The sequence below is a fragment of the Aspergillus sydowii genome (genome assembly GCF_001890705.1).
Source record: "Aspergillus sydowii CBS 593.65 unplaced genomic scaffold ASPSYscaffold_4, whole genome shotgun sequence".
Classification (NCBI taxonomy): Eukaryota; Fungi; Ascomycota; class Eurotiomycetes; order Eurotiales; family Aspergillaceae; genus Aspergillus; species Aspergillus sydowii.
In genome coordinates this window covers 256,605-283,277 of record NW_024467862.1, presented here as the reverse complement: position 1 = coordinate 283,277, position 26,673 = coordinate 256,605, and the positions used below count along the sequence as shown (strand labels likewise).

General features: G+C 51.4%; 10 protein-coding genes across 10 annotated transcripts; 6 read left to right on the top strand and 4 right to left on the bottom strand.

The window, feature by feature from the left end:
- Positions 1-52: 52 nt before the first annotated feature.
- Positions 53-2,103, top strand: ASPSYDRAFT_43735 (putative 60S ribosome biogenesis protein Rrp14; the record flags this gene model as incomplete). Its single annotated transcript, XM_040846713.1, has 3 exons — positions 53-112; positions 194-277; positions 407-2,103. A coding segment is annotated over one exon (1,503 nt), but the record flags the coding sequence as incomplete, so codon positions are not given.
- A 514-nt stretch (positions 2,104-2,617) lies between these two features.
- Positions 2,618-3,435, bottom strand: ASPSYDRAFT_149889 (NuoI/complex I 23 kDa subunit family protein; the record flags this gene model as incomplete). Its single annotated transcript, XM_040841956.1, has 3 exons — positions 2,618-2,748; positions 2,808-3,073; positions 3,206-3,435. The coding sequence occupies 3 exons, from the start codon at positions 3,433-3,435 to the stop codon at positions 2,618-2,620; spliced, it is 627 nt and encodes a 208-aa protein (XP_040703192.1).
- A 412-nt stretch (positions 3,436-3,847) lies between these two features.
- Positions 3,848-4,761, top strand: acpA (acyl carrier protein). Its single transcript, XM_040846712.1, has 6 exons — positions 3,848-4,078; positions 4,166-4,183; positions 4,243-4,323; positions 4,384-4,432; positions 4,492-4,530; positions 4,584-4,761. Exons 1-6 carry the CDS (start codon positions 3,860-3,862, stop codon positions 4,589-4,591), a joined length of 414 nt encoding a protein of 137 aa, XP_040703191.1. The 5' UTR covers positions 3,848-3,859; the 3' UTR covers positions 4,592-4,761.
- Positions 4,762-5,491: 730 nt separating this feature from the next.
- Positions 5,492-6,763, top strand: ASPSYDRAFT_149051 (GOLPH3/VPS74 family protein; the record flags this gene model as incomplete). Its single annotated transcript, XM_040841861.1, has 4 exons — positions 5,492-5,761; positions 5,848-6,094; positions 6,159-6,655; positions 6,713-6,763. 4 exons carry the CDS (start codon positions 5,492-5,494, stop codon positions 6,761-6,763), a joined length of 1,065 nt encoding a protein of 354 aa, XP_040703190.1.
- Positions 6,764-7,562: 799 nt separating this feature from the next.
- Positions 7,563-10,295, bottom strand: ASPSYDRAFT_148696 (uncharacterized protein; the record flags this gene model as incomplete). Its single annotated transcript, XM_040841829.1, has 2 exons — positions 7,563-8,718; positions 9,199-10,295. The coding sequence occupies 2 exons, from the start codon at positions 10,293-10,295 to the stop codon at positions 7,563-7,565; spliced, it is 2,253 nt and encodes a 750-aa protein (XP_040703189.1).
- A 1,041-nt stretch (positions 10,296-11,336) lies between these two features.
- ASPSYDRAFT_43729 (uncharacterized protein) lies at positions 11,337-12,901 on the top strand. Its single transcript, XM_040846711.1, has 2 exons — positions 11,337-11,874; positions 11,925-12,901. Exons 1-2 carry the CDS (start codon positions 11,495-11,497, stop codon positions 12,760-12,762), a joined length of 1,218 nt encoding a protein of 405 aa, XP_040703188.1. The 5' UTR covers positions 11,337-11,494; the 3' UTR covers positions 12,763-12,901.
- A 106-nt stretch (positions 12,902-13,007) lies between these two features.
- On the top strand, positions 13,008-15,128 carry ASPSYDRAFT_861110 (CBS domain-containing protein). Its single transcript, XM_040851609.1, has 5 exons — positions 13,008-13,632; positions 13,705-14,174; positions 14,222-14,339; positions 14,391-14,569; positions 14,625-15,128. The coding sequence occupies exons 1-5, from the start codon at positions 13,252-13,254 to the stop codon at positions 15,031-15,033; spliced, it is 1,557 nt and encodes a 518-aa protein (XP_040703187.1). The 5' UTR covers positions 13,008-13,251; the 3' UTR covers positions 15,034-15,128.
- A 3,064-nt stretch (positions 15,129-18,192) lies between these two features.
- ASPSYDRAFT_56984 (uncharacterized protein) lies at positions 18,193-19,733 on the bottom strand (the record flags this gene model as incomplete). Its single annotated transcript, XM_040849300.1, has 2 exons — positions 18,193-19,576; positions 19,654-19,733. The coding sequence occupies 2 exons, from the start codon at positions 19,731-19,733 to the stop codon at positions 18,193-18,195; spliced, it is 1,464 nt and encodes a 487-aa protein (XP_040703186.1).
- Positions 19,734-22,695: 2,962 nt separating this feature from the next.
- On the bottom strand, positions 22,696-25,042 carry ASPSYDRAFT_88306 (VHS domain protein; the record flags this gene model as incomplete). The annotated part of the gene is made up of 8 exons (XM_040851993.1): positions 22,696-22,896; positions 22,952-23,469; positions 23,526-23,901; positions 23,958-24,230; positions 24,294-24,587; positions 24,674-24,749; positions 24,820-24,907; positions 24,973-25,042. The coding sequence occupies 8 exons, from the start codon at positions 25,040-25,042 to the stop codon at positions 22,696-22,698; spliced, it is 1,896 nt and encodes a 631-aa protein (XP_040703185.1).
- A 335-nt stretch (positions 25,043-25,377) lies between these two features.
- Positions 25,378-26,592, top strand: ASPSYDRAFT_149336 (uncharacterized protein; the record flags this gene model as incomplete). Its single annotated transcript, XM_040841895.1, has 3 exons — positions 25,378-25,616; positions 25,683-25,819; positions 25,868-26,592. 3 exons carry the CDS (start codon positions 25,378-25,380, stop codon positions 26,590-26,592), a joined length of 1,101 nt encoding a protein of 366 aa, XP_040703184.1.
- Between the last annotated feature and the right edge of the window lie 81 nt (positions 26,593-26,673).

The following is a 26,673-nucleotide window of genomic DNA, read 5'->3' as shown; positions in this document are numbered from 1 at the left end:
TCTCGGGTTTTTGCTTCCTCGATCGACTCGTTGCGAAGCCCTTGCACGTCTTGGTTCGGTTGTTGGTTGTTTTATTTTACAGGGAAAAGAGAGCGGTATGGCCGACCTCGAGGTATGATGCTCAGATCCAGCAAATAATTTTTCTCTGTCATTTGGAACGACAAGACTGACGAAACCTTTTTGCTTTAACCAGGAACGGCTGCGAAGCCATGCACAGGCCTTTGACGGGTTACTGTCGCTGATTCCTGCAAAATATTACTACGGAGAAGATGGCAGTGTATGTTTTACCACCTAGCCTTTTAAATTCCTGCAAAGAAACATTATTTTCAAAGTTTCCTTTGGCTTTTTTGCCGCCCTTATCCATGATCGTTCCATGTGCATTACATTGACTCGAATATCTGGATAGGATCAATGGAAGCGGAAAAAACAGTCCAAGGAACAAGCTCGTGAAGCCAAGCGTGCGAAATTGGATCCCGATTCGGCCAAAACGGCAAAGGACGTAATGGACGAGAATGCGCGAAAGCGCAAGCGGAATGAACAGGCTGAGGATGACGATGAGGAGGAAGAACAAGACAACGCAGAGTCGTCTGACGACGCCGAACTAGGCTCAGAAATGCCGAAGGAGGGACTAAACAGGGGCGATGCGATGTCTAAGAAGCAGAAACAAGACGACGCTTCTACGAAAACCAACGGTGCTGATATCAAAGCAGCCGAGGCGGAAGCCCGCAAAAAGCTAAAGGAAGAGAAGAAGGCGCAGAAAAAGCAGGAACAAAAAGAGAAGAAGAAGGCTAAGGATGCCGCCAAAAAAGCGAGACAAGAAGATAAAAAGGCCGAGGTGACCAAAAACGCTGCTGCACCGAGTTCCGACTCGAAGACTGCTAGTAGCAAATCTGACGAACGGGGCGCCGAAGACGCTGATGAGATTGACGGCGAGGAAAACCCTGTTGCTGAAGGACTTTCTCTCGAGTTCAACGAAGATCACTCCACATCTTCAGCCCCGAATTCCCCGGAATTCGACACATCAAATCCCCAATCGGGAAGCTCTTCTATATCATCTATCATTCCTCCTTCCGCACCAACTGACGCATCCTCCGATCCTAAACCCCTCAAACCCACACAGGAAGAGCTGAAAAACCGATTACAAAAGCGCCTAGATGAACTACGCGCAGCCCGTCAAGCAGATGGCCTAAACGGCAAGCCGGCGCGGAATCGACAAGAGCTCATTGAAGCCCGACGACAAAAGGCTGAACAACGCAAAGCACATAAGAAACAGCTACGCCAAAAAGCCAGGGAAGAAGAGCAAAGAGAAAAGGACGAAGCTATGACTCGCCGATTCTCCCCTGGGGGTTCAGGCTCCCTGCTGGCATCCCCGCGATCTCCCGCCGACTCAGTCGGCTCGGGAAGCTACGCTTTCGGCCGTGTTGTCTTTGCAGATGGTCAAATCGCCGATCCTGCTTTATCCAATGTTCGGGAAAAGCCCAAAACTACCGGGCCCCGGGACGCAGCCTCAGCCCTCAAGGCAGCCGAGGCCAAGAAAGCCCGTCTCGCAGAGTTGGATGGGGAGAAGCGCGCCGACATCGAGGAGAAGGACATGTGGCTTAACGCCAAAAAGCGTGCCCACGGTGAACGAGTCCGTGATGACACCTCCCTCCTGAAGAAAGCCCTGAAGCGCAAAGAATCCGCAAAGAAGCGATCCGAGCGCGAGTGGAAGGACCGTCTAGACACCGTCAAGAAGGGCAAGGACATGAAGCAACAAAAGCGTGAAGACAACCTCCGCAAGCGCCGAGAATCAAAGGGCCAGTCTGGAGGAGGTAAGAAAGCAGGTGCTGGCGGTGGAGGCAAGAGTAAACCCCGCCCTGGATTTGAAGGCAGCTTCAAGGCCAAGGTTGGGGGTGGGAATAAGAAATGAATTTAAGTAGGTTTTGGGCCCAGGATGGATGTTGTATCTAATGATGAATGTGTATACCTTTGTCCGTGCTGCGAAGAGACTTAATTTTCTTTCCTTTTCCCGTCACTCTTTGTGAATTGAGGAGAGGTCTTTGCTGACATGACGTGGCTGAGGTCAACAAAAGTCAAGGAGTGGGCTCAGGATTGGTGTTTTGGTATTTGCTTGTTTATATTGGGGGTCTCTGTCTATTTCTGTGCACATATGCATTGGTAGCGATTTGTTGATACAATATAAAGGATTTTATTCTTGGATGTTGTGTTCTTTTTTGCTTGCTGTGTTTCAACGCCTCGAGTGTCTATACGGGTAAAAGTCTGGATAGCAACTCGCTCGAAATTTCTCCAGCAACTGCTTGTAAAAAGTATAACAAAGGAAATACAGCTCAATTGATCCCTAAACGGTATTAAAACACAAAATCTCTTCTAACATCACAGATACAGAAAAGACAATCGGGACGGAAAGGTGGGATCAATATCCCTACAAGTCCGCCAAGTACATAGTAGCAAGGGAGGAAAGGGGTTGGCGCGAGAGTTATGTACAGAGTGGGAATAATGAAATCAAATCTTTCAGCGCAGGGAAGATGTCCTGGCAATCATTTCTTGGAAAAGTGGGTTTTTTTGTTTTCCTCGATGAAGTTTCCTCGATACATCCTATAAAGACACTGGGTTGGTTTTACCGGTAAGGAGCATCGGCTCTGGCAGCAGCGGCAATTTCAGGCTCCCATTTGTCGCCGTTAGCAAGGAGCTTTTCCTTGTTATATAGTAGTTCCTCGCGAGTTTCGGTAGCATATTCTGCGTTGGAGGCTGTGGACACCATGTCAGTAATTGTTCCAGCAAGATAATACAGAACAATTCAAACGTACTCTCAACGATAGCATCGACCGGGCAACTCTCCTGGCAGTAGCCGCAGTAGATACACTTGGTCATATCGATGTCATAGCGAGTCGTCCGGCGACTTCCGTCCACACGCTCTTCAGCTTCGATGGTGATAGCCTGGGCAGGACAGATGGCTTCACAAAGCTTGCATGCAATGCAGCGCTCTTCGCCCGTTGGGTAGCGTCGAAGGGCGTGTTCACCACGGAACCGAGGAGAGATCGGGCCTTTCTCGAAGGGGTAGAAAATGGTGTAACTGGGTAGGTTTGCGTCAGCAACGGATTTACCTTGGGCATCTGCGATGCAGTGCGCTCAATCGAATAGGCTGGAATTCATGTCGCACATCGCTATTCAAATGCACCTAGTATCATATTTGCGAGTGACTTACGGTGGTCGGAAAAACTGCTCCAAAACGACGTACATGCCCCGGAAGATCTCTGCCATGAGGAAGTACTTGCCGGCCTTGTCTAGAGCGCCCTCGGAGCCTTGATCCCATCGCTTGGGAGGAGCAAGACGGAAGCCGGGTTGGGGAGGTCCAGCTGGTGTGGCTGCCCGGTTCACCGAGGATGAGAAGTTTGCCGTCGGGATAAAGGAAGACGGAGAGGCGACAGAGGGCATGGGCCGTCGGTAGGCGAGCAGCCTCGCCGCAGATCTGGAGGAAGCCATCGCGGGATGGAGAGTCGACAAAAGGTCGGAGAGGAGAGTGAGGGGGAGTCAATTGGGGGAGGGGGACGAACTGGAGCAGCTGGAGGATCTCGAAGTCGACGGTTGCTGGAGTGGTTTTGCAGGCGGCTTAGGTCATTGCTTTCTGCCGCGCGCTGATTGGCTGGCCGCAGGGATTTTGCTTTCCCCGAAGCCGCAACGCCAAATTCAGGTTCGACTCTCCAGCGACCAGCAAAGCTCCCATCAATTCCCCTTCCCTGTCCATTCGTCCATTCTTCTGTCGAGGTAATCTCAAATATATCTACGTCTACTCACAGTCGACCTCGTCTAATCCACGTCTAGGCAATTTTTCACCGCGCCCTCTCTCTCCACCGTCATAATGCTCCGTTCCGCAATTGTCCGCTCATTGAGGGCCTCTGTGCCTCGTGCCGTCAAGCCCCAGGCTGCTTTCCAGATCCGCAGCTCTCCTGTGGCTCGCCCTGCTCAATTCGCTCCTCGCTTTGCCTTCCAGGCTGTTCGTTTCTACTCCGCCCCTGCCGGCCTGGGCAAGGACGAGGTTGAGGGTCGGATAGTCAACCTCTTGAAGAACTTTGACAAGGTACGTTGGCCGCATCATGATTCCCATTTTATGGCCTCGGAAGAAGTTATAGGATGAATATTATACTGACATATTTCTTTCCCACAGGTTACCGATGCTAGCAAGGTTCGTCGCTATATCTTACCGGCAGTTGGCATAATGTTTTTAACAAGTGAACTAAACAGATCAACGGTGCATCCCACTTCTCAAATGACCTCGGACTTGACAGCCTGGATACCGTTGAGGTTGTGATGGCTATTGAAGAGGTACGAATTTAGCGAAGCTGTTTGTGTGACAGAACCATTGATATTGACTCGCGCCCACAGGAATTCAGCATTGAGATCCCCGACAAGGAGGCCGACGCCATCCACAGCGGTAAGTCACGATTTAAGCGGCGAACATGGTTTTGATACTAATGGTTTTTACCGAAACAGTTGACAAGGCTGTTGAGTACATCCTTGCTCAGCCCGACGGTAAGCGCAACTTCCCACCAAGTCAAAGATCGCAGCTAATTGTTTTCCCTTAGCTCACTAAATATTTGCCTAATTCGAGGGCTCGGGATAAGTTGTTGGGGATTAGATAGAAAAGAATGGGGTTGTCTAGCGTGCATCCTATGCAGGATCCTTTAGAGTTGGGGTACCTGTGTGGTATGGCGCTAATCTGTATGCTGATACATACCGGTGCTTTCACCTTCCTATATCGTGTATATCACTTTCAATGCAGTTTTGATTGATTTGGAGTCCAACGAGTGCTGTATTAGGGGAGTGCGTGAAAGGGACATCGGTCGGGCCGAGGGGGCTATATAGCGTCGCAGACAGGGGGTAAACCACATCCGGCAGATGACCACAAGGGTTTTTAACACTGTAGTACGTACGGAAGAAACTAAATAGAGACGAAAGGCAGGCGGCCAAGCACCGAAATCCACGGCTGACGGGGCTCGTCACAGGAGACACTAAGAAACGCGCGTTAGAGCCAGATAGCCTGACAACGGGCTGCCGAGCCTCTTCTGGGCACAATCGCTGCCGCTGCTTGAAGAAGTCGAACGTGCCGGTCGACGATTTATTGGCTTGCCCGATTGTCCTCTCGACGGGATATTGATCTTGCAGTGCGATCTCCGAATTAGCTCGCCTTGTATTGTTCCGATCAGCTGGTTATCTGAACTCCCCAATCTCTCGGGCGGATCTTTTTTGTCCTCCTCCTCCCTCCCCGTCCTTTCTGTTCTGCAACCGTCCACCTCCAATCCCACCCCTCCATTGCCGCCCTGGAACGACCTTCCACGATATCCTCAACGGTGTCAATCGGCTTTCAAGAACGGGGAAACCGGTCACTTGGCGTCGACAATAGTGGCACGCGCTCCAGCTCGTCCGCTATCCGCAACCTCATCCTCCTTCTACACCCCACCCCCGACGACACAAACCCTCGCCGCCCGATCTCATGGCCTCAGCCGGGGGCTTGACTCGTCGGAGAGGTGGCGGTCGAGCCGCTGGCCCAGACGAGAACGATGATAGCAGAGTCTCCTCGCCTGTCTCCCGGAACAACTCCGCAATGGACAACCGCATCCCCGAGACGTCATACACGAACTCAGAAAACGGACACAAGATTGCCTTCGATCCCAGGGATATCAGCGAGACAGAGGAACGGAGCAAGCAACCAAAGCTAACACTCATGGAAGAGGTGCTCCTACTTGGGTTGAAGGATAAACAGGTCGGTTTTGATCGCTGCCCACGCGAGGACATGTCCTCGTCTATGCGACTTGGGTGATAGCTGACCGCTGCATGAACTTACCGCAGGGTTACTTGTCTTTCTGGAATGAAAACATCTCTTACGCTTTACGAGGATGCATCGTCATCGAGCTAGCTCTCCGCGGTCGGGTTGCCATGCAGAAGGATTCTTCTCGACGGAGGTTCCCCTTAGCCGATCGAGTAATTGAAGTTATTGACGACACAATGACGGGGGAAGTCTTGCTGGACGAGGCATTGAAGATGATGAAGTCGAGTGAGAAAATGAGCGTGAATTCCTGGATCGACCTGATGAGCGGTACGTACAATAAACCACTCAAAACTTCTTCAACAGCCTGCTGACCGCTATTCGCGCATAATAGGCGAAACATGGAACTTGATGAAAATTGGATATCAACTGAAACAAGTACGCGAACGTCTGGCCAAGGGCCTTGTAGACAAAGGCATTCTCCGGACCGAAAAGCGAAACTTCCTTCTCTTCGATATGGCCACTCACCCCGTCGCTGATGGCGGCGCCAAAGAAGACCTCAACCGACGGGTGCGCAACATCTGCAGCAGTCGCACTGTGCTCCTCCCAGGAAACCAATGGCTCCCCGAAGAGACTGAGTTTCGCTACCTGCGCACCATTACTATGGTGTGCGCCGCCTACGCAGCGAACGTGTTGGAGAATGCGCTGGTCACAATGAGCCATGAGGCTCGTGAAAGAGCTTTTGCACAGGTAGACGAACTACTTGCCGAGTACTCTCAATGGCCATTTGCGCGACGCCCTGGCGGCTCCCAATCCGTTGGGGCCAATCTGGCCCAAGCGATTAACGACGAAGTGAACAAAGGTTCCGGTGACAAGGAGGTTCAACTCGAGGTAATATTCGACTTCCCCTGAATCAAATATACCTAAAGACTAACTAACTATCTCTAGGTTGTCGCGGCCTGTTTGAGCGTTTTCACTAGACTTGATTCTCTACTTTAAGCTCCGTACTTGTACTCTTTTCCTATTTTTTTCCCCCCTCACGTTCCATTCCATCTATTGCCAATTATCCTATTCTATCCGTCCATATTCATGTCCTTAAGCCCACCATCACATCAAACATTGTGTGTTTCTGCCACGGGAAGCCTGGAAAAAAGATGTCCGTTGTTTTGTCTGAAATAGTCGGCGTACGAGGTTAGGTTGGGCAAGGACAGTGTTTAATATGAATCCGCTAGCGAAAGCGACTCTAAATGTATTACTTTGTGAAACTCTTTTCTTACCCTCCATCTCTTCTTTTAATTTTCTTTCAAAGGCTATACTCATACATGTCTTTCTATATTATATTGCTCTCTTTCGCTGGTTGATTTAGAATGTGTGTTACTACTACCACCAATCAGATGGATGTTCAAAGATATGGCACAGACGACCATGAGGAACGATGCTCTATGCCTCGGAAAGATGAATATGTTTCCTCGCAGTTAGTTCGTAAAATTGGAACACACATCATGCTATTCCTTTGTCAATCTCCAGATTCAATAACTGCGAGGTTTAGGGCTTTGTACTGGTGGGTTAGGTTGAGCGCTCACACTTAACTTTTTTACTTTACCGTTACTAAATATTCCTACTACCAGATGCCATGTAAAGGTATAGAGGGGAAGCACGGTCTATATATTGGCACGCTAGAACAATAACACTATAATACACTGTCTCTGTAACGCTTATATAATCACTGCTCACGAAGCAAATGGGAAACTTCTATGAAGAAAAGACAAAGAGCCAAAAAAGAATAGGATAGAATACATCAGTTCACCCGAATAACAAAAATCCCACCACGTTGCTCACCCCCAGCAGCCGCAGCGTCCTCAGAAAGAACGTCCGCGCCGTTGACCAGATCAACGACATTCGCGACACGACCCCGAACGTTGTTCTCCTCAACCATATTGGCTATCAGCTCTAGGGTTCTGCCGTCTGGTTCGACATGCACGAACCGGGTCTGTGGTTTGCCGTCGCTCTTCTTCGGGTTTATGTTCAAGATGGGATTCGCATCCACGGCTGTAAGGACGGCACCGGCGTCTTTGATAACGGCGGGATTGTTGAATTGTTGGAGGATGTTCTCGCCTGTGCAGTCGAGGACAACGTCGACTGGGCCCCATTTGTTGCGGCGGAAGACGGCTGTGAGGTCAAAGTCTTCGGGAATGGGGTCGGGGATCATGAGAATCTCATCGGCCTGCGCGTGCTCTCGCATCTCGTTTGCGTACTTCTCCGAGGCACAGGTTGCGCAGATCCAAGGACGATGGTGAGGGAATAGGTCTCGAGATCGGAGAAGGTGGAGAGCTTGGGTTCCGACCTCACTGCTGTAGGCGTTTGTGATGAGGACGCGTAATTGTTTGCTGCCCTTGTCTTTAACCTGTGTGGGATGAATGCCCGCATACTTAAAGAGAGCTTGCCAGGCTGTAAGGGCCGGCAGGGGTATGGTAGCTGCTTCTGCGGCGGAGATATTCTGCGGTTTGTGGGCGATTTGATCTTCTGTCGTGAGAACGTAGTCGGCCGCTGCACCATCCTGGGCATAGTCAACCAGTCCAAAGACGACCTCATCTACTTTGAACATCGGACCTTCTGGCTTCTCATGGTCTTTGGTAGGAGTGCTGATGACTGTGCCGCAGAAGTTATGTACAGGAACTTGCGGTATGGACTTCGACGGGTTAAGCTCTTTTGCTAGTCTGAGTTCGTCGTGCGAGAATGCAGCTGCCTGTACTTTAACCAAGTACTGGGTTGGTGACGGCTTTGGAGTGGGAAAGTCCATGTCGAAAACCGTTTCCGAGTCTACTCTGGGTTTCTCCAGAGATGTGCTGTCTCGGATAGCTGTGGAAGCAGGACACCAGTATAGAGCCCTCATTGTGTCTGGGACAAAGGTTTGTTCGTCCATCGTCGTAGAGCGTCGTTTGGCAGGCTTCATTCTTACTGTATGTGGGGGTGTGATCAGCGATAGTTAAAAGATACCGTTTGACTCTTCCAGGTAGTAGAATCGGGTCCAGTTGACTTTGATGAGCAAAACGACGTTTTAATGAGGTGATTTATTTCAGAGGCCGAGACCAATGCCGTGAATTATGTCATTCTTCATCTGCGGAAACATCAATATATCCAAATCGCTGCTGGCATTCGCCACGCCAGGCGTGAAACGTTGTATTGACGTAACAAAGTCGACAACCTTGAGATCAGCGACCAAATCACCATGCCTTCATGTCGTAAAGCAATTGTGATGAATAAGGCAACCAAGGTACTAAAAATAATAGTTGCAAAGAGGCGCTTTTTATTCTCAAGGATAGAAGCTTGCGCTATCTCTCGCTCTGATTTCATCCAGCGCGTCGTAGACTTCTTTTGGGTGCTCGAACACCCGCCAAATATGCTTCGGAACATCCTTGAAGGCCTCCGCAAACCTTTTCGGCGAGTTTCGCTCCTCCATATGAGGCACATCCATGACCTTTCGAATGAAAATAGCATGGATCCACTCAGGATGCCGTTTGTAGATTTCTGCGTAAGCTTCAGGGTCCGTTTGGGTGGAGTCTCCAATGCAGAGCGCTCGCCGGTGCGGAAACCATTTGCGGATTTTCCTAATGCGGTCGACCTTGTATTCCTGTGTGTTCACAGTGAATGACTTGACCAGTTCGCTAATGTCCAGCCAGGAGGAATCTCGAAGAATAAGTGTTCCCGGTCTGAAGTTGTCGCGCAGGAATTCTCGAAGGAAAGGGTACAAATTGTACGGCGACGCAGAAAGGTAGAACCATGTGGGTTCGAACCGTGACTCGATTCGAGAATATAGCTGAGGCATGCCCGCGATGGGTCTCGGTTCTTCCGCGAAAGTCGTGCGGATTATCCCAGTTGTATCCGACGTCTTGGTGTATTTGATTGTATCATCGATGTCAGACACGACTAGCCAGCCTTCCGGCCCAGCAAACGTCGTCTCCATCCATGCCCTGTCCTTCACACCCCGAATGTGAGCCCTTACTCGGGACCCGTCTGCTATTTGTCGGACGCCGGTGTTCACAATCTGCGAGACAATACCATTGTCTCCTGTGGGTCCAATTTGGTGAATTTGAGTGGTGTGGTTGGGTAGAGGTAACTCTAGCATCATGGAGTGATCCGGAACGACTTCGTATAGAAAAGGCTGTAGACGCTGCGCAATCCGACGGCGAATCTCCTTTTCTGTGCCGACGGCCCCGTCGAGTCCAATGAGATCAGCGATCACAGCGACAAACTTACTCACATCCCGACGGCTATCCTTTCGGAACACGCAAGCCACAACCTCGACTCGCCATGAATGGGGCTCCCCGGATACATGTGATGCTGGGTGCCGGTAGGCAGTGTTATCCATTAACCAGACCGTATTTTGGTGGGCATTTGCAACCTGCAAAGGCTGTCGCAGTAACGTGTTTGAGGCCATTCTTAAGATGCTGGAGTATCGTTTCAAAGAGCTCGAGAGCCGCTCCATCTTTTGGGGGATGGTAGGGTCCTTTGTTTGGATGGGAGAACTCATGGTTTAAATAGTGCGACGCTTGTTACCTAGGTAGCCTGTGGTCTCTGCCTAGGAAGGTACCCCGCAAGTAGATCACGTCGGATATATGTCAATATCACTTAGCTGGCATCAAGCGATTGCCTTAGTCAAGATATGGGAGTGCAAAATGAGGTCGATTTGGTGCCCCCCTTCCGATGGTTTTCCCTGCTGCTATTCTTATACAAATCCCCAAGGCCTGGGGCAAACTGCCCGGCTGATCTGCATTATACTCGCAGAAACGAGCCACAAGGCAGTGACCGTTTGTGTGCCAGGCACAGCCTGTCTTGAGTCACTTTTCCTTTCATCCATGAGTCAGGTGGATCAAGAGTGACCCTTGTTGGTTCGACGATCGCTTCAACTGCGAATGATCGATTTGAAAGGTGATGCGCGTGGGGATGGTTCGTCCCTTGGCGCCTAAGTATGCGGAAGTCAGCCTTGCGGTGCTTGTGACCCTATCAAAATCAGCAGTCTATCCCGGGCGCCTGACTGTTCAATACGAGCTCGCAGGCAAGTACATTAGTGTTTCCGGCGAAGTCAGTCGCCGACACCTCTTGATTTTGTTGGATCGCACATGGTTGTTAGTTGATGACGACACCCTCGCTCTTCGGACAAGGATACCCGGCAGTTTGGAGAGATGCTAGAGCCTCTAATACGGCATGGGTTCTCAGCTAAAGTAGTAAGCAATATTCGACATGGTATCCCGGGGCACTTCCAGTACACGGATAGTATGAATGACGAGAATAACCATCAGGACGGAATGGCTGTAACACAGAAAATTGATGCATGCCCTTTCCAAAAGTTTTCTAGGTAGATGATGATACATTCTAAGAAAATCGACGACAGCTTGCTTGGAGTTGTGTTCTCGTAGTAATTGTGATTCAGGTAAGCGAAATGTCATTTGACGGAAATATCAGATCATTCCGGTGCGACGCTTTCTTTGCGCCCCAGAGATATGTATCTGGGCAATGCATATGGGCATATTTAGAGCTGAAATCCCAAATTCAAAGGATGACCTGGGGGTGTGAGAATTAGTCGAAGCTGTGAAAAGACTGTATTCCCAAGAAGGGAATGATGCATCACGTGCGCTACATATTGACCAACTTCGTCAAACCAAACAGACCTGAAACTTACAATAATTTCGGCAGCGGTTGGAATATTTTCAAATCTAATGGGGATACTTTATGGAACATTGCAACGGCTATTTCTCGGTAGTCGCAAAAAGAAACGGTGAATTGAATGCAAGTGTTGGCAGCAAGCAACCGATGTTTAAGAGACCAAGCGCCAGGGCGAAGGGTCCCCTGAATATTGTTCACGAGTCTGGTCAGGTCTACACCGAAACCGAATCTTCCCCAGCTGTTAAAGTAAGAAATGGACCGGGATGGCTTCATGAGTCACCATTTTTACTGATGGGCTGGGGGGAAGGAAGTCCTTTCGGGGCATCTCCATTGAGGTACCTGGCGATGAGAACGCTGGTCTCAGACCAGAGAAACTTGTCGATACCCCTGTTTGGAAATGTGCCATGGAATATTGCGCACGATATATGGGATTATCTGGGGAAATGGTGAGTGAGCTATGAGTTCGACCATATAATACCACAGCTCACGCTGTCAGCCGAAAACAAACTCTACACATGTGGAAAATATACGCAACCGTGTATCCAACACAGTTCCGAGAAATCGAGCCATACCGTTCAATGAAGATCGAGGAACCCCAAATTTCCATGCGAGAGTATCTTGGATTGACGAAGAGCAAGAGCCTGAGCTGGCGTGTTGTACTGACTCTGGGCGCATCATATGCTCGAATTCCTGAAATTGTCGGGATATCTGAAATAAAGAACCTGGCTGCATTAGATATTGCTACGCCCCCAGAGCAAGATGCATCACCCGAGTCGGACATACAGATGACAGCTCTGACGGACCGAATCGTCCGCGCCTGGAGCGAGATGGCTCAGACGGAAAATGCGTTTTCACAGCTTCGGGTTTTGATTATAAGAAATCAAACAGATTTATCGAAGATGACACTACACTTTCTGAAATCGTTCCCGAGCTTACAATTTGTCGTCGCGCTTGAATGCCCTGGTATTGCCTCCGCATTCTCTGACGGCAGCGTGGATGGCTGGATGGTTGCAGAAGTCATGCAATCGCCACCAGGCACTCTATATGAACTTTACAATGCCAACTGCAAGGCAGCCAATATCGAAGATTTGACGCCAGTTTTGGAATTTCAAATCGGCAAGATGAGCCCAAAGCCCCGTGGACGAGCCAATCGCCCGAACCCTCACTGTGTCATATATCAACGAACAGATGACGGCCCTCGACGAGTGGATCCCGAACCGAGCATCAGGAAACGGAAGGATGTTGGAGCTTCAGACGAGCATCCTCGCAAGGGCAGGGCCGTTATGAAGGACCGCACAAAAGATATTGGCGATGTGCTCAGTGACTTTTTCTGAGCAGCTGTCAAGGTGGTGGAAGTATAGAAAGTTAAGCTTGGATGATGCCAACCGATGAGTAACAAACAATGCCAGTGACACACAAAAGAGCCGTCTTCTCTTCTCCCACGACCACTAGGTTTTTTTTTTTTTTTTTTTCCTAGATAATAAACACCATTGTCAACGCCCCTCTTATGATGAATGATGATAGCGTGCTCCGTTGTAATTGGCCATTGCGCTGTCCGCCAACCAGACACCGCCGATTTCCCCGCAACGCCGCGTGATTGGCACTCCGTCGAGAGCTCAACTTGCAGTCTCGACAAAACTCTCGTCCTGGAGGCAACTTGAGGGCTTCTCTCTTCATCATATTCGTTACTCAAGTGGTTACCCCTGGAAATTTAACTCCACTGTCGTCCATACCCTCTATTTGCGCTCTAACCTACAAGCCGAATTGCATCATCCGATAGTGGAGGCGCAGGTCTCCCCGCAGTACCACCCCCCTCGAGAATCATGTCCGAACCTCAAACACTCGATGTCGCGACAGAAGGCTCCAATGGGTCCAATGTAACCTCCCCGCGATCAAGCATTGACTCTCGCCCGCCTTCGGTTGCAGGACGAACTCCGCGGCTATCCCACGTCTCATCGAACCACCAACACCGAACGAGCTTCAGCGAATCTCTCCGCGCAGCACCGGGATCCCCGCGCGCCCGCCGTCAGCCCTCACTCACCCAGTCCGCTATACAGAGTCTCATCGACAACCCGCCGGCTCCGCACAATGGGAATCCTGCGTTTCATGGTCGGGATTGGCGAGAAATATCGATCGGGGAGCTGGTGAGCGAGGATGACTTGAAGTTCGTGGAGCTTGATACCGGTATTGAGGAGGCTACAAATGTGAGACTCTTATGGCGACGACTCGCAACTTGACAGTGCTAATTTATTTATTTTTTTTTGCTTGGATGGCAGGTTCTCATTGACACTGGAGCGCCAGTGTTGTTAATTCGCGCGACACCTACGGAGAAGACCGCAGTCGGGACATTCGACTATAATGATTTGAATACGTACCTTTTGCTCGCCGCGGGGTTGACCCGACCAGATGAAGAACTACTTCCGGCTTACGAAGAGCTTGCTCGCAAGGCTCGTGAAAACACTCCCATCCCGATGAGAGACGTGAAAGAACTCGGGAGAAAGGAGCCGCTGACGACACTTCCGGCGTCAGCCAGCGTGACGAGAGCGGTTGAAACATTTGGTGGCGGAGTACACCGTGTTGTTGTGGTTGATGAACAGCGAGATGATGAGGTTCTGGGCATCTTCAGTCAGTTCCGGCTCGTCAAGTTCCTCTGGGAGAATGGGCGTTGCTTCCCCGTCCTCGACCAGTTGTATCCGCAGCCGCTACGAGATCTGAGGATAGGGTCCCACGCAGTTGTTTCAATCAAGTGAGTCTCGGAAACTGATTATTGGTGTTTGCTGCTAACTTGTGTAGCGGTGACAAGATGCTCTGCGAGGCGCTGCAGTTGATGCACACAGAAGGAATATCATCTGTGGCCGTTGTCGACAACCACAGCAACGTCGTTGGAAACATATCCACCACCGATGTCAAGGTATGTCGTATTATTCTTAGTTGGAAAAAGGAAGGTTGCTGATCAGGATAGCTACTTACGAGATCGTCGTCGCTTCCGCTGCTCACCAACACATGCACGCATTTCATCTCCGTGATCCTTTCCACTCGGGGACTTCAAGAAGGCAAGGATTCATTCCCAGTTTTCCACGTCCATCCAGGATCGACTCTCGCACATACAGTGGCCAAAGTGGTGGCTACCAAGTCCCACCGGTAAGTCGCCTCGCATCATTTCTATGAAACAATGACTGATCATAACTATATACAGGCTATGGATTACTGACCCTTTATCGCCGTCTTCATCGGGGCCCCCGACACCCTCTCACTCAATGGTGCACATCCCACTCCATCCGACGGGTAGCAATAACGCACAGTCGCCGCCACAGTCACCCAACCCGGCGACGGCCACTGCACAGCAGCCTCCGGGCCCAGCACCCTATGTGAGCCCGACACCTCTTGCGCCAGCCATCCCTGCTTCCGCACTACCAGGTGCTCGACTCTCTGGACGTCTGGTTGGTGTGGTGAGCCTAACTGACATATTAAATCTGCATGCGCGAGCCAGCGGGCTGAGTCCGGCAGACCCAGCCGAGAGCCGCAGCAGACGACGACGAAGCAGCAGTTCCAGCATCAGTGTGCGGCGGAGCGGGGAGATTGGGCGGGAGCTATTTAGTAGATGATTTAGTTTCTTTTGCCTGCCGGCATATGGATCATTGCAGGTATCTTGTGTACATGAGCAACAATTATATACAACATCAACTTGGAATTAACGCTTGTAGACGAAACAGTCAAGTCAGATTCATTCAACCCGGCTAAAGCAGCCAGTGGCTGGTCCAGATGTAAGAGTCCAGAGTCTACACAGCATAGACTTCAAGGTAGCTCAGAGAAAACATCGAGAGGAGAAGGACCTGCTTGGAACTTTGCATGGCGACCTCCGAAGCCGAGAGAAGCGACTATCCAGCGACTATCCATTAATGGAGATACTCATATCTTCGCTTATTCACGGATGTCAATTGGTGAATATACAGCAAGTCCCAGTCAGTACGGTTGTCGAGCCCGTAGAGTAAACTGAATTAGGACTTGGAGTACATGTGTCTGATGGAAGCAAGATGCCAAGCCGGCGAGATCCATTAATGTCTTATCAGACTGGAGACAAACTTGGAGACAGGGCAGCTGACAGCCTGGCTAGGTTAGTGGCTACAGTGGCTACAGTGGCTACAAGTGCCTAGACAGTGCGGGGAAATCCAGAACCCCAGACCACCACCCCACAACTAATACCTTTAGCATTTGCAGACAGGTTATTATCGACGCCAGGCCCGAGTAATTTCGAACATTGGCATCAGTCAATCACATGAATCCTCGTGGCTAGTGTCCGGCGGCTGGCTGGCTCGAGGGGTCGTGAAGAAGGTACCTAAACAGCTGGACAGTCAGGCCGCATTTTCCGCAATTGATAAGCCGGGGAACATCGAATGGCTTATAAAACATTTTGCAGGGTGAATATGACTGTGTTTAATTTAATTTGAGTTCTTGATTCTTGTAAAGGGTGCTGAACTTTTTTCCTCCCCAGTATTTACCTTCACACTAACTGTGACGTTGAATTTCCTTAAGAACAAACTTCAGAACCAAAAATCTCCGTTTCGCAAGCAAGTCACGCTGCAGCTCACAAGCAAGGCAAAATTTCAGAAAGCCAGCATTAGCCGAGCGAGCCTAGAGCGAGCTAGAACCGAGACCGAGTCCAAAAGCTGAACTGAACTGGAACTGGAACGAGAACTAGGTCAGGTAGGATTGAAAACTCGGAACCTGGGCAGGAAAACCAAAAGCCCAGGAAGACCAGAAAGGGAAAAGGAAAAGAGAGTTCAGCACCCAGCTTCCAGCCAACGAATCAAACACCCCGCCGCCAACTTGAGCAAAAAAAATCCAGGGCTGTTCAATATCAACCATGGCCCGTTGGAAACCCTAATGCAGCGTACTACGCCCAAAACAGGCTAGGGTATTCTTGATCGACAGCATGCAAGCTCTGGCTTGTTCCTGCCAGCCAATAGCATTATATGTCAAGACCGTCTGGGTGGGACCCTGGCAGACCCACACAAGCTCTGGTCTTGGCTTGTTCGGGTTCCGGACTTGCTCATTCCAGGTTCCCCCAACGCTGGTTCTTTCCAATTCCGGATTTGCCAGATGGACGGATGGATTGGGGGGAAGGTGCAGCTGCCACTTCTCACCTCTCACCCACTCCGTACTGTAGTGCGGTTCCGTTGGAACGAGGGCTCGTCGGCAAAATCACGCACGCCTCGCACTTCAGTCCGCGCCTTGCCGTCTGGTCATCTGCTAGAGTTGCGAGATCTAACTACTGACTTGGGTATATGCTCGTACTTTATAGAGTTCAAAAACGCGAGAGCTACTAAAAAACTAAACCTAATACTCACGCTAGGCTTGAATTCTGAACTCTCCAATCCAACAAACCTAAGTCCAAAAAGGTACCTGTCCGAGTATACACCAGTATACACCGTAGTATCATTCCCGGGCTTGCAGGCAGACTTGCAGTGGCCAATATCGCCCCCCGCAGGGCCACAACGGTTGTCAAAATGTCAGAAAGAGGTACGAATGGTACGAACCACAGCGTCAAAAGCAATGGGTAGGCACAGGTTCTCATTTTAACTCTTTTTAGAATGTCGCACCGACCCAGGATAGCACCGTTCCAGCTGTGGGCACGTTCTGGGTTTATATAGCACGGATAGGTACTATAGCCCTGGATTTTTTCCGTTTGCGGAAAGACAGGGGGGGCCCCAGTAGGGCCAGCACCAGCGCTGCCCCAGCAGCTGTCATGGCCGGGCCAGTTACCTCATTGCTCTGTCACTTTAATTCCACTTTATCCCACTTTATCCCACATTTCATCCGCCCGCTATCTCGGGACTCGGGAGGGGTAGTGGTGCTATCCAAGACAGGCCGACTGCTAAGGGGACGACATTATAGGTAGAAAACGAGGTATGTGGGTTGGACACTTGCCCCAGTGGCAGACTGGCAGTGGTACTGGTATGGCAGTGGCAGGTGGGTTATGTGGGCTGCTAAAGACTATAGACGTAACGTTAAGTAAATCAGACTTCTACTATTTGTCGATCTTTGCGGAGAATTGCTGAGAGACTTCTTGAGTAGACCCGACTCTGGGAAGACTCTGGGCTTGATGGAGAAGACGGGTACGTACTCCCTTGCCTTAGTTCCCAGTTCCCAGTTCCCAGTTCCCAGTTCTAGTTCTAGTTTCCCACGTCGCAAGACGATCGGCGGACAGCACGTCGGAAGATAAACCCTGCTCCCAGTGTTGGCTGGTTGTGTAGCCGACGGGCTCCGGGAGCCGTTGATGAGAGCCCTGAGTCCTGGAAATGGGGTAGTTAGGTACTGGGCTGAGAGACCGAGAGAGTACCCCGTGCTACGCAGGCCTAGAAGCTTATACGAGAAGTGGATTCTTTTTCAAGTTGTGGAACCAGCGGCGGATTCGTCTCTCATTATGAAGTGATGCTACTAGCAGTACCTACACTGAATAGCAGAACTGAATAGCAGAACATGCAGTGCCAGTGGACGCAGACTAGGTATTAGAGCAACAACTCGACATGTGGGTATTTTTTTCCAGTTCGTGGAAAAGAAAGAAAGTAATTGAAGAAATGAAATGAACTCGCCCAAATGAAGCAGTCATGGCAATGGTCATCAAGACTCATGTACAGTACAAATGATAATAAAAGTTGTAATCAAGAAAGAGATGCAAGCACCGGACAACCAGGTGGTCGTTTATAGAAGGAGAAGAAAGGGCCGGGGGGGGGGGGTGTTAAGAAAAAGTAAAAAATACAGAATCACAAGGTGATAAACTCCTTCATATCGGGGCCGTCGCCAAAAGTAACATCCGCAGTCAGACTGCCCGAGTCCACGGGGACTTGGAAGTTAAAGGGAAACATAGTATGGCTCTGGTCGAGGGTCGCCGCAAAGTCGCTAAAGTCGACAAAGTCCTGGTCCGCCGACTGGTGGGGGAACGCCCCCAGGCCGAGATGCAGGTCGAAGCTCTGCATCTGCTGGTCGGCGTCAAACTTTGCTGCGTCATTTGCGGCGTCGGTCAGGTCCAGGCTGGAGAGGTTCTGGCGCAGGGTGGTCGAGGCCTGCGAGACGGGGGTGTGAGGCGAGGTGCTGCCGGGGGTGGTCATCAGCTCCGTCGAGGTGCCGTCGGAGTTGGACGAGCTGTGGGGGAAGAAGCCCAGCGAGAAGGAGGACGAGGAGGACGAGGGCGTGGGCGCTTCAGCATTGGAAGGTGTTGGCTCCGACCGGTTCCGCGAGTGCTGCCCGCCTGCGCGTGACTGACTCTGGGCCAGCGACAACGCCTGCGCCTGCGCTCGCACGGGAATCGTGGGCGCCGACCCAATGCGGTTGCGGAACTGGGGGGTGTGCATCGGGATGCCGCCAAACGAAGACGACGGCGACATTGCGTGTCCCTGGAAGAGGCCGTCGAAGGGCTGCAGCAGCTGCTGGTGTTGCTGTTGCTGCTGCTGCTGCTGCTGCTGCTGAGGGCGCACAGCATAGGCCGGGGTGGACGCAACATAGGCGGGCATCTGGGCCTGCGACTGCGACTGCGCCGGGGCCTGGGCCTGGATGGGCCCTGGGGTGGGATACGACGGTGAGAAGCTTCCCGAGGTCGCGCTGAGATCGGTGCTTGGGGCAGAGATCGAGCTGGCGATCGAGCCAGCCCGCAGCTGCGTGAAGTCAAGGCTCATCTTGCGGCCTGCGTGGATCGGGCCGGCGGGTGCAACGCTGGATGCTCGCCGCTGGTGGTTGGCGCCGTGGTGGCCTCCCCTTGGCCCGCTGTGGGAGCCCCGCGGCCGGATGTGCATGCTGGGCAGATTCTGCGTTAGAGTCGGCATGTTCAGGCTCGACGAGAAACTCGGCGACGGAGTAGTCTGGTTCGGCACGCCCGGCGAGGTGGTGCTGGGCATCTGCAGCGTGGGCATCCCGCCAGAGGGCGTGAAGCCCGCCAGCAGCGAGTTGTCAAAGTCGCGGCTCAGCTGCATGTTCTGCGCGCGCATGTACTGCTGCAGCTTGGTGCGGTACGTGTCGTCGATCTCCTCGTACATCGACTCCTCCTGCACGATCTCGCGGGTGATGTGCAGGGCCCTGCCCGTGCGCTGCTTGTGCAGGCTCGAGGCCCGGTTGGCAGACTCGATGCGCGCATCCAAGCTGCGGTCTTTGCGCCTGGAGGCGGCAATGAACGCACTGTGGGCTGTCAGCAGAGTTACATACTGGGCACATGCCTGTCGAGATCGACATACCGTTCCTGGTTCTCCTCCTTGGTGCGGTTGCTCGCCGCAGCATCAGAGCCCGGTCTGGGCGAAGGGGGTCTGGGAGACATTTGCGGTGTCAGATTATCAAAATACTCAAAAGTACAAAACAAAAAGATAATCTGCAGGAGGCGACTGCATGGGCACGAGCAAAGCCAAGTTAAATAACTGCAGCATCCCACTCCAGCCCAGTGAGAGCCAGGCCAGGACGGGTGGAGCTATCCACGGTTCACGCCGGGGCTGTTGTAGGGATCTGGCTCAGGCGCAAATCCATGGGACTGACAGCTGTTTAAGGTTTTCTGCGCTCACAGTCCAGGAGACGATCAGACGAGACGAAAAGCCGTGCGGCGCTGGTTGCCCAGCCTGCCCATGGGCGTCGAGGAGGAGGCGCCAGTCTAGATCTCTGGGGCTTTTGCGCTCCCCCCTCCGCTGTTCAGTCTCAGCCTAGATCGATCGGGGATTTCTCGCTTTTCTCGCACTCTCAACCGTACGATCATCTGGTGAGGCCGTTTGCGCAGGCCGTTGTGCAGGCGGCTTGTCGCTCTCCGGCAGCCCTAAGTCACAACTGCATGTACGTATAGTGTGCATGTCTCAACAACTCCTTCAATAGCCTAATTGCTGGCCTTTCCTGACAGATGCACTGTCCAAGTCGGATTCACCGACCCACTGCGTGATCGCCACCTCGCACTGTGACTCCCCACCTCGACCGTCGTCTAACTAACCACCGACAAGTCTGCCCGAATCCCTCGAGCTCAGCTCTCCCCTCACCTCCTCCAGGCTCTAGCCCGGCCCAAATGCGCCCTGACCTCCTTCGCCTCTGGAACCAGGGAAATAAACTCCTGTCTAATCACAGCCGCGCTTCTTCACGGCCTGCCCAACGCCCGGGGCCTTCAACAGGCGCGCCTCCCTCATCCACGCGCCTCTTGCAACCACCGTCATTCGCCACCAGCAATCTTTTTGCAGGCTTTTCCATCCCTTTCCCAAGGCTATCCTATCAGATTCTATGATTTCCCGAGTCGGCGGTCTCCGTTCGGTCAATGCTCTCTGGCTGCGGCGAAAATTCCCCGCCCGCGCCCGATAATTGCCCTATTAAGCAAGTATACGTAGTTACGCAACACCTGGATATTATCTATCTGACCCTGTACCCCGAGGCTGACGAGATCTCGTTCCATCTTTGCGTATCTCTCACGCCTCGGTTATTCTTCCCTTTGCGCCACTGGGGGAAACGCCCCCTGCCGCCGTAGGTACTCGTCAGATATCAGGACGCTCACTCGTGCGCAATCTGTACGGTGTATGGGCCTTCACCCTAACTTGCGCTAATGCAGGGACTGTTGCAAGCGTCAAGCCACTCGCAAGGGTTTAACTCTACGTAGTCTGCAGAGTATATCAGAGTATATCAGTCTATATCAGTCTATATATCAATCTTGCAGAATACTACTCTACGCCACAGCATAATCCCATCTATCAACTGCAGTCAATTCCATTCAGCCGTAAACCAAACCCCTGTACAGTAGTACAGTAACCTGGATAGCACCATTCACCATTCCCGATAGTGCCATATCAGACTCTCTTTCCTATCTAGGAACCCGCGGGCGATACCGAAGGTAAGCAAGTAAGTAAGGTACTCCGTTTACCTTCCTTATCAAGACCAATTCCATATGCCCGAACCAATAACGCTCCCCCTCGCAACGACCCCATACCGTACTAAGAAGTTGTCCTACTTAACTTAACTTACCCGTCTAGTATCTTGGCCCCCTATGAACCACCTACCGTTGGCTCTTGCCGGTCCGGCTTTTCGACCCCGGCCCTGAACTGGGGACGGGGAACGGGGAACGAGACTGCCTGGGACTCTTCCCGACCTGAAGACTTAGGGTTGGTTTAGGTACCGTACCTTAAGGGGGACGAGGGAGGGGGAGGGAGGTCCTTTTCGAATGATTGTCGTTGTAGTAGGGCTGAATATGGTATCTCACCACCAAAAACACGCCCCCCCACACACCCACTCCCACTCCCCTTCGTTGGTTTATTCATTGGTTTTCTCGTTTCTCGCCTTGGTTCAAGCGCCTTTTTTTTTTTTTATTGAAATATACGAGGAGGTTATTGCGTCTTGGAAGACCAGCGTTGTTTGGTTTGGTTTGGTTTGGTCCGGTTTGGCATAGACCAGCCCTATTCGGATCTGGCCTGGCCTGGACTGGCCTGGTCCGGTCTATATCCAGCCTCATTTAGCTGTCTACTGGCTAAGTCGGCTGCTTTGTTCAAGCCCACCCGCTCGCTCTTCAGGCTAAGTTGTTCGCAAGCTTATCTCTATCTATATCTGTAGTATCTGCCTAGAGATGTAAGCACTAAGATGGCATCGAATTGGGCTTTCATACCTAACGCTTATCTATTCTTGTTCTTGCGCCTCCTCCTTCTTGTTAGGTAGGTAGGTGGGTAGGTATTGGGCTAGACCGTTAAAGACTATCAATAACCGATAACCCTTTTCTTCCGCACGTTACAACTAGTTACTGACAATACGCTAAACCGCTACACCAAAAACCCTCCCTGCAAAGGCTGGTGGCTAGCCAGCTAACTCTAACAGTTACTACGGCGGCGTGCGTTGGTTAAGCTCGCAAGCCATCTCATCCACTTTTTTCTTCTCTGCACTTTGGTATCGATGTCAGAATGTAGGTAAGCTTATGTGTTGTTCCGCCACCGCCACCTCGGCATCAACATTGCTATCGGCATTGCGATCCGGTATGGGGCTCTTATATCTTATTCCACATTCTACAGTCTACAGTCTACAGTCTACCGCGTATGTTTATGCGTATGCATATTAGATCATGTCAGCGATTGATGTAGAACTCCGACTAACCACTCAGTATCCCATAGATTATTGGGTGGTTAGAGAAGGCCCCTATCAACTGATCGACCACTCAAAATAAATTCACAAAATATAGACATGAAACGGTGCAGGCAGATGGGCTAGGTTGCGCGATAGATGGATAGAAAACTAAGATAGTAGAACACCCTAATTAGTGGTCCTGATTGTTTGTGTCTTTATGCTATTCCCAATGCCGGGACCATCCCCTGCTCCTCCTTCGTTTCGCTGCCCAGCCGGTACGACACTCGGAAGCGGATTTTCACTGAGTTGCCCTTGCCCATGTCGATGCCGTCGATGAGCATTTCCTGTTGTACGCCGTTTGCTTGGAGTGGGCCGATGTCGCGGCCGGACTGCGGCCGGAGGTGTAATGTGTATGCCTGGCTTGATTAACACTTGATATTGAAAGGATGAGAAAGCGAGAGATAGAGATACCTTTTCAACCGCAACCTGGAAGTGGAGATCGTTCAGCGGTTGGCTTGTTGCATTCGAGAAAGACGCAACCAGGTGGATCTGGCGCTGTTGTTGGGGGTGTCGACGAGCGAGGAATTCAACCTTCAGTGACGAGTTCAGAACCTGCACCCGATTGGTGCTCGGTAAAGAATTGCTCTCTGGCAGTGATGACGCAAAATTCCACTCGTCCTCCTCTGCTGCCTTGGGCTTTGGCGCCGGCGCCGCTCTCGCAAGGTCAAGTAGCGACGACGATGCGGCTGGTTGGGGACTGGCAGAGCTGCCAGATGGGAGTGGGCTTTGGTGTCGAGGGCTGGCGGATACTAGGGACGCGAATGGGTCCGCCGCTGGAGGTGGTGGTGGTGTTGCTGTTGCTTGCGCAAATGCGGGTACGGGTGTCGATGACTTTGACGGAGGCTGAGGTGAGCTTAACGAACCGAGGATATCAATGTTTTGTTGAAATGCACTAGAAGTCTGGGGTATCTGGGGAACAGGTGGGCTCGCTTTTTCACAATGTTAGTCAATTGAATTGTAAAAGGAACGCGACAAGGATACGTACTTTGTCCTAATGAGATTCCGCCTGAGGGAATTGGCTCGTCAATTGACAGGCCAAGCAGGTCACTCTCAATAGAGCTAGACCCCTGCGCCGCCGGCTGCTGCGCGTCGCCATTAGAACTAGGCTCGGGGTCGAAATCAATCAGAGACAACTCGTTGTTGGCGTTCTTGGACACTCCCGTGGTAGTGCCCAAGGTGCCCTTGGGAATCTTCGTCGCCCCCTCGAAATCGCCTGTCTTCACGAGCTTGTACCGTTGAATGGTTCGGTGTATGCTATCATTGATCTCCAATAGCTTGCGCACGGCTTCTGGGTCCTCTGATTCCTCCTCGCACATTTTCTGGATCTTTGGGTGCGCACTTTGAAGTGCATTTGCGAGCTCCTGCAAAACATGTTATGTTAGAATATCTCTTCGCTACCTCGCTGCCGTTCCCATACCTCAAAGACGTCACCCTCTGCAATCCGGTCACCCGGCACCTGGCTCTGCAGCATCTCCTCCAGAATTTTGGCCTTCTCCTGCACTTTGGACACCTCCTCGGCCGCCTTCGCGCGGTAGTCGGTTTTATGACGATTGTCGTATCCCGCCATAACCTTCATCAACCGGTTCGCTTCTTGTAGATCCGCCGGTGTACCTCTCCGAATGAGCTCCTGCAGCTTCGCCGACTGCGCTTCGCGTTCCTCCTCTTCCATTTCCTCCGCCGACCGCAGATTCTAATACCATGTCAATGCCATTCCAAAAGACAGAGAGGTGGGGGGGGGGAGGGGAGAACACACATCGCTAGGATTCAAAACAGCCGCATCTTCGCGCCGAATCTCGGGAAACACATAGCCCTTGTACAGGAGCAGCCGGTGCATATCACGGATATGCCCTAGATCATCCTTATACCTTGACGTCTGACATATAGTTTGCCTCCACTCCTCAATCGACTCGAGAATTCGATGCTGGACCCTCGTGGCCCGCATGGGCGGCCGTTCAGGGAAGCGCCGGACCAATTCATTCAGGAACTCTTTCGTGCTAATCTGGAGATGAAATGGGTATCCGCAGTTTTTGACGCAGATGTCCAAAAGCTGTTTAAAAAAAAGAAAAAAGTCCCGTCAGCCAATGCGCCGGTCTTGCACTAGTTACAAGACTGCAAAAGGGAGATCTGGCCTACCGCCAATGCTAGTAATGAAACATTCTGGTTTCGGGAGTTTATCAGGCGGACGATATCAAATGCTGCTTCCCGAGGACTAACAAAACCCGTCAGAAAGTGATCCATCCAATATTATGCTTCCGGGTTGGAGCTGCGCGACTACTCACGCATTGCCTTTCTTGGAATTGACCAGGTCTGCAACTTCGAGGTTTAGAGCGAGATTCGGTTCATAGTGGGAAAGATCGCAGGCGTTTCCTATCAGATTGAGTATCTGGGTTAGTCGGGAGACTAACGTTGCCATTCAGCATCGTGTAACGTACGAATGGCCCTCTGAAGAGGGGTGAAGCCCAGGTCAGCATAGGCACCACTAAAGCGGTCCCTAGCTGCCATTCGTGCGGAAGCGGCCTCCAGGGTGACGACGGGGGCCAGATCAAAAAGTAAAATAAAGACGCAAGGACCCCAAAAGAGGAGACGGTAGCTCTGGGGAGCTGAGACGATGAGCGTATATTTGACAGGGAGGAGTGGTGGAGTTGACGAGGCCCGATGATGGGTCGCCGGCCGGAGTGACTGGCGGCGTTTAGCTCTAATTCCACGTGTTTGCCTCGAGCATTTCTTTGGCTCTCAACTTCTTGCGCCGCTCGAGATTTCTTTCGAATCTCTCCAGTCACGTCTATCCTGGATTGAATCTCTCATTCATTTTTTTTAAAAGAAAACTTACCGTAATCATGGTCCGCCATAAGAAAGACAACTTCTCCCGCGGCGGAAAGAAATTCTCCAACCCCCGCCCACGCCCAATACCCCGCGATCGCGAAGGAAACGATTCGTCTTCGAGGCCTCCATTCAAAGCTGCCTGCTGGGATCTCGGCCATTGTGATCCAAAGAGATGCTCAGGGAAGAGGCTGATGCAGTTTGGCTTGATGCGAGAACTAGCGATAGGACAGAAGTTCCAGGGTGTGGTTGTATCGTATGTCTTTAAAAAAAAAAAAATAACCATAACAAATTGACGTTCACCGACTTACCCAAAACAAAGGCCCAATGCGAAGAAAGTCGTTTCCCCCGCCGATAGAGAACTTCTAGAACAATATGGTGCTGCTGTGGTAGAGTGTTCGTGGGTGAGGGTCAAAGAAGTGCCCTGGTCACGAATCGGCGGGAAATGCGAACGACTCTGTATGTCCCTCTCAACCGTTGAATTCAGCGGTAGCTAACTGGAAATAGTGCCCTACCTCATCGCAGCCAACACAGTAAACTACGGAAAACCATGGCGATTAAACTGCGTCGAAGCTCTTGCCGCTTGCTTCTACATCTGCGGACACGAAGAATGGGCTCAAGAGGTACTGAAACACTTTCGATACGGCGAGGCCTTTCTCGAAATCAACTCCCAACTTCTGAAACGGTATGCGGCGTGTGAGACAGAAGAGGACGTTAAACGGACAGAGGAAGAATGGCTGGCGAAGATAGAGAGAGAGTATGAAGAGAGCAGGGAGGGAGGTGCAGACGACATGTGGACAGTCGGGAATACGAATCGAAAAACACTCCCAGACTCGGATGAGGGTGAGGATAGCGACAATGAGGAGGGAGAAGGGGACGACGAAGAGGAAGAAGAAGAAAAAGACCCATATGCCATATCTGACGACTCTGAAGACGAGGCTCAAATGGCCGCCATCCGCGCGAAAATCCTCAACTCAAAATCCTTCCAGAACCCATCCGTCTCCGATAAAGCGCAGCCAGAAAAAATCGAACGTCCAGATGCTCGGCCATTGGAAGACTCAGATGCCGAGTCTGGCTCGAGTGGGAGTGAAGATGATGCTTTTGACAACATCATCAATGCTACGCCTGTTACCGACCGAACGGGGATAATAGCTGCTTCGAGGAACAAGGCAAAAGACACGTTCAGTGCCTCATTCTCGAGGACCGTGGTCAATGCGCCGAAAAGGGGGTAGTTCTTTGACATTGGAATAAGCAAGGAAAAGTTTTGCTACCATCTTATAATGAATGTATGAATATATATAACGCGGACTATT